General features: G+C 46.6%; 1 protein-coding gene across 1 annotated transcript; it reads right to left on the bottom strand.

Annotated features, from left to right (window-relative positions):
* Nucleotides 1-69: 69 nt before the first annotated feature.
* LOC144219007 (olfactory receptor 51V1-like) lies at nucleotides 70-681 on the bottom strand (the record flags this gene model as incomplete). The annotated part of the gene is made up of 1 exon (XM_077749001.1): nucleotides 70-681. A coding segment is annotated over one exon (612 nt), but the record flags the coding sequence as incomplete, so codon positions are not given.
* Between the last annotated feature and the right edge of the window lie 6 nt (nucleotides 682-687).

The raw sequence follows: 687 nt of genomic DNA, 5'->3' as shown, positions 1-687 counted from the left end.
ATGGCTTCCCTCTGCCTGCCTGAAGTCTTCTACATGTAAACCATTTGTGTCTGTGTAACCTAAAGTGTTTTATTCCCTCTTCATGGAGAACCACTTCTGAATCCTGCCTCGGATCTGTTGGGTCTTCACACTGTAGATGATGGGGTTCATCAGGGGTGGGAAGATGATGTAGATGTTGCCCATGAGGACATGGACCACGGGAGAGAGGTGTTTCCCAAAGCGGTGCACCATGGTGAGACCAATAATTGGGATGTAGAAAACCAGAAGAGCACAGATGTGGGACACACAGGTCTGCAAGGATTTGAGCCGCTCCTCCCGGGATGCAATAGCCAAGACAGAATGCAGGATCAGAATGTAGGATACAATAATTAACACAGAATCAAACAAAAGGATACAAATCACCAGAGCCAAGGCATAGAAACTGTTGAAGCGAATGTCAGAACATGCGAGTCTCAGTAGGTCTTGGTGAAGGCAGAAAGAGTGAGAGAGGATGTGGGAACGGCAATAGCGGAAAAACTTTAGGCGGATTATGGGAGCAATGATGAACAGAAAACTCCTAACTAGAATTCCTAGTCCAATTTTGGTGATCCTGGCACTGGTTAGTATGGATGTGTATCTCAGCGGATTACAGATTGCTGTAAAGCGGTCAAAAGCCATGGCAAGAAGGACTCCAGACTCTGTGAGGGA

The sequence above is a fragment of the Crocuta crocuta genome, unplaced genomic scaffold, assembly GCF_008692635.1.
Source record: "Crocuta crocuta isolate KB4526 unplaced genomic scaffold, BGI_CrCroc_1.0 C27878822, whole genome shotgun sequence".
NCBI classification, from domain to species: domain Eukaryota; kingdom Metazoa; phylum Chordata; class Mammalia; order Carnivora; family Hyaenidae; genus Crocuta; species Crocuta crocuta.
This window is presented reverse-complemented; position numbering and strand designations above follow the sequence as displayed.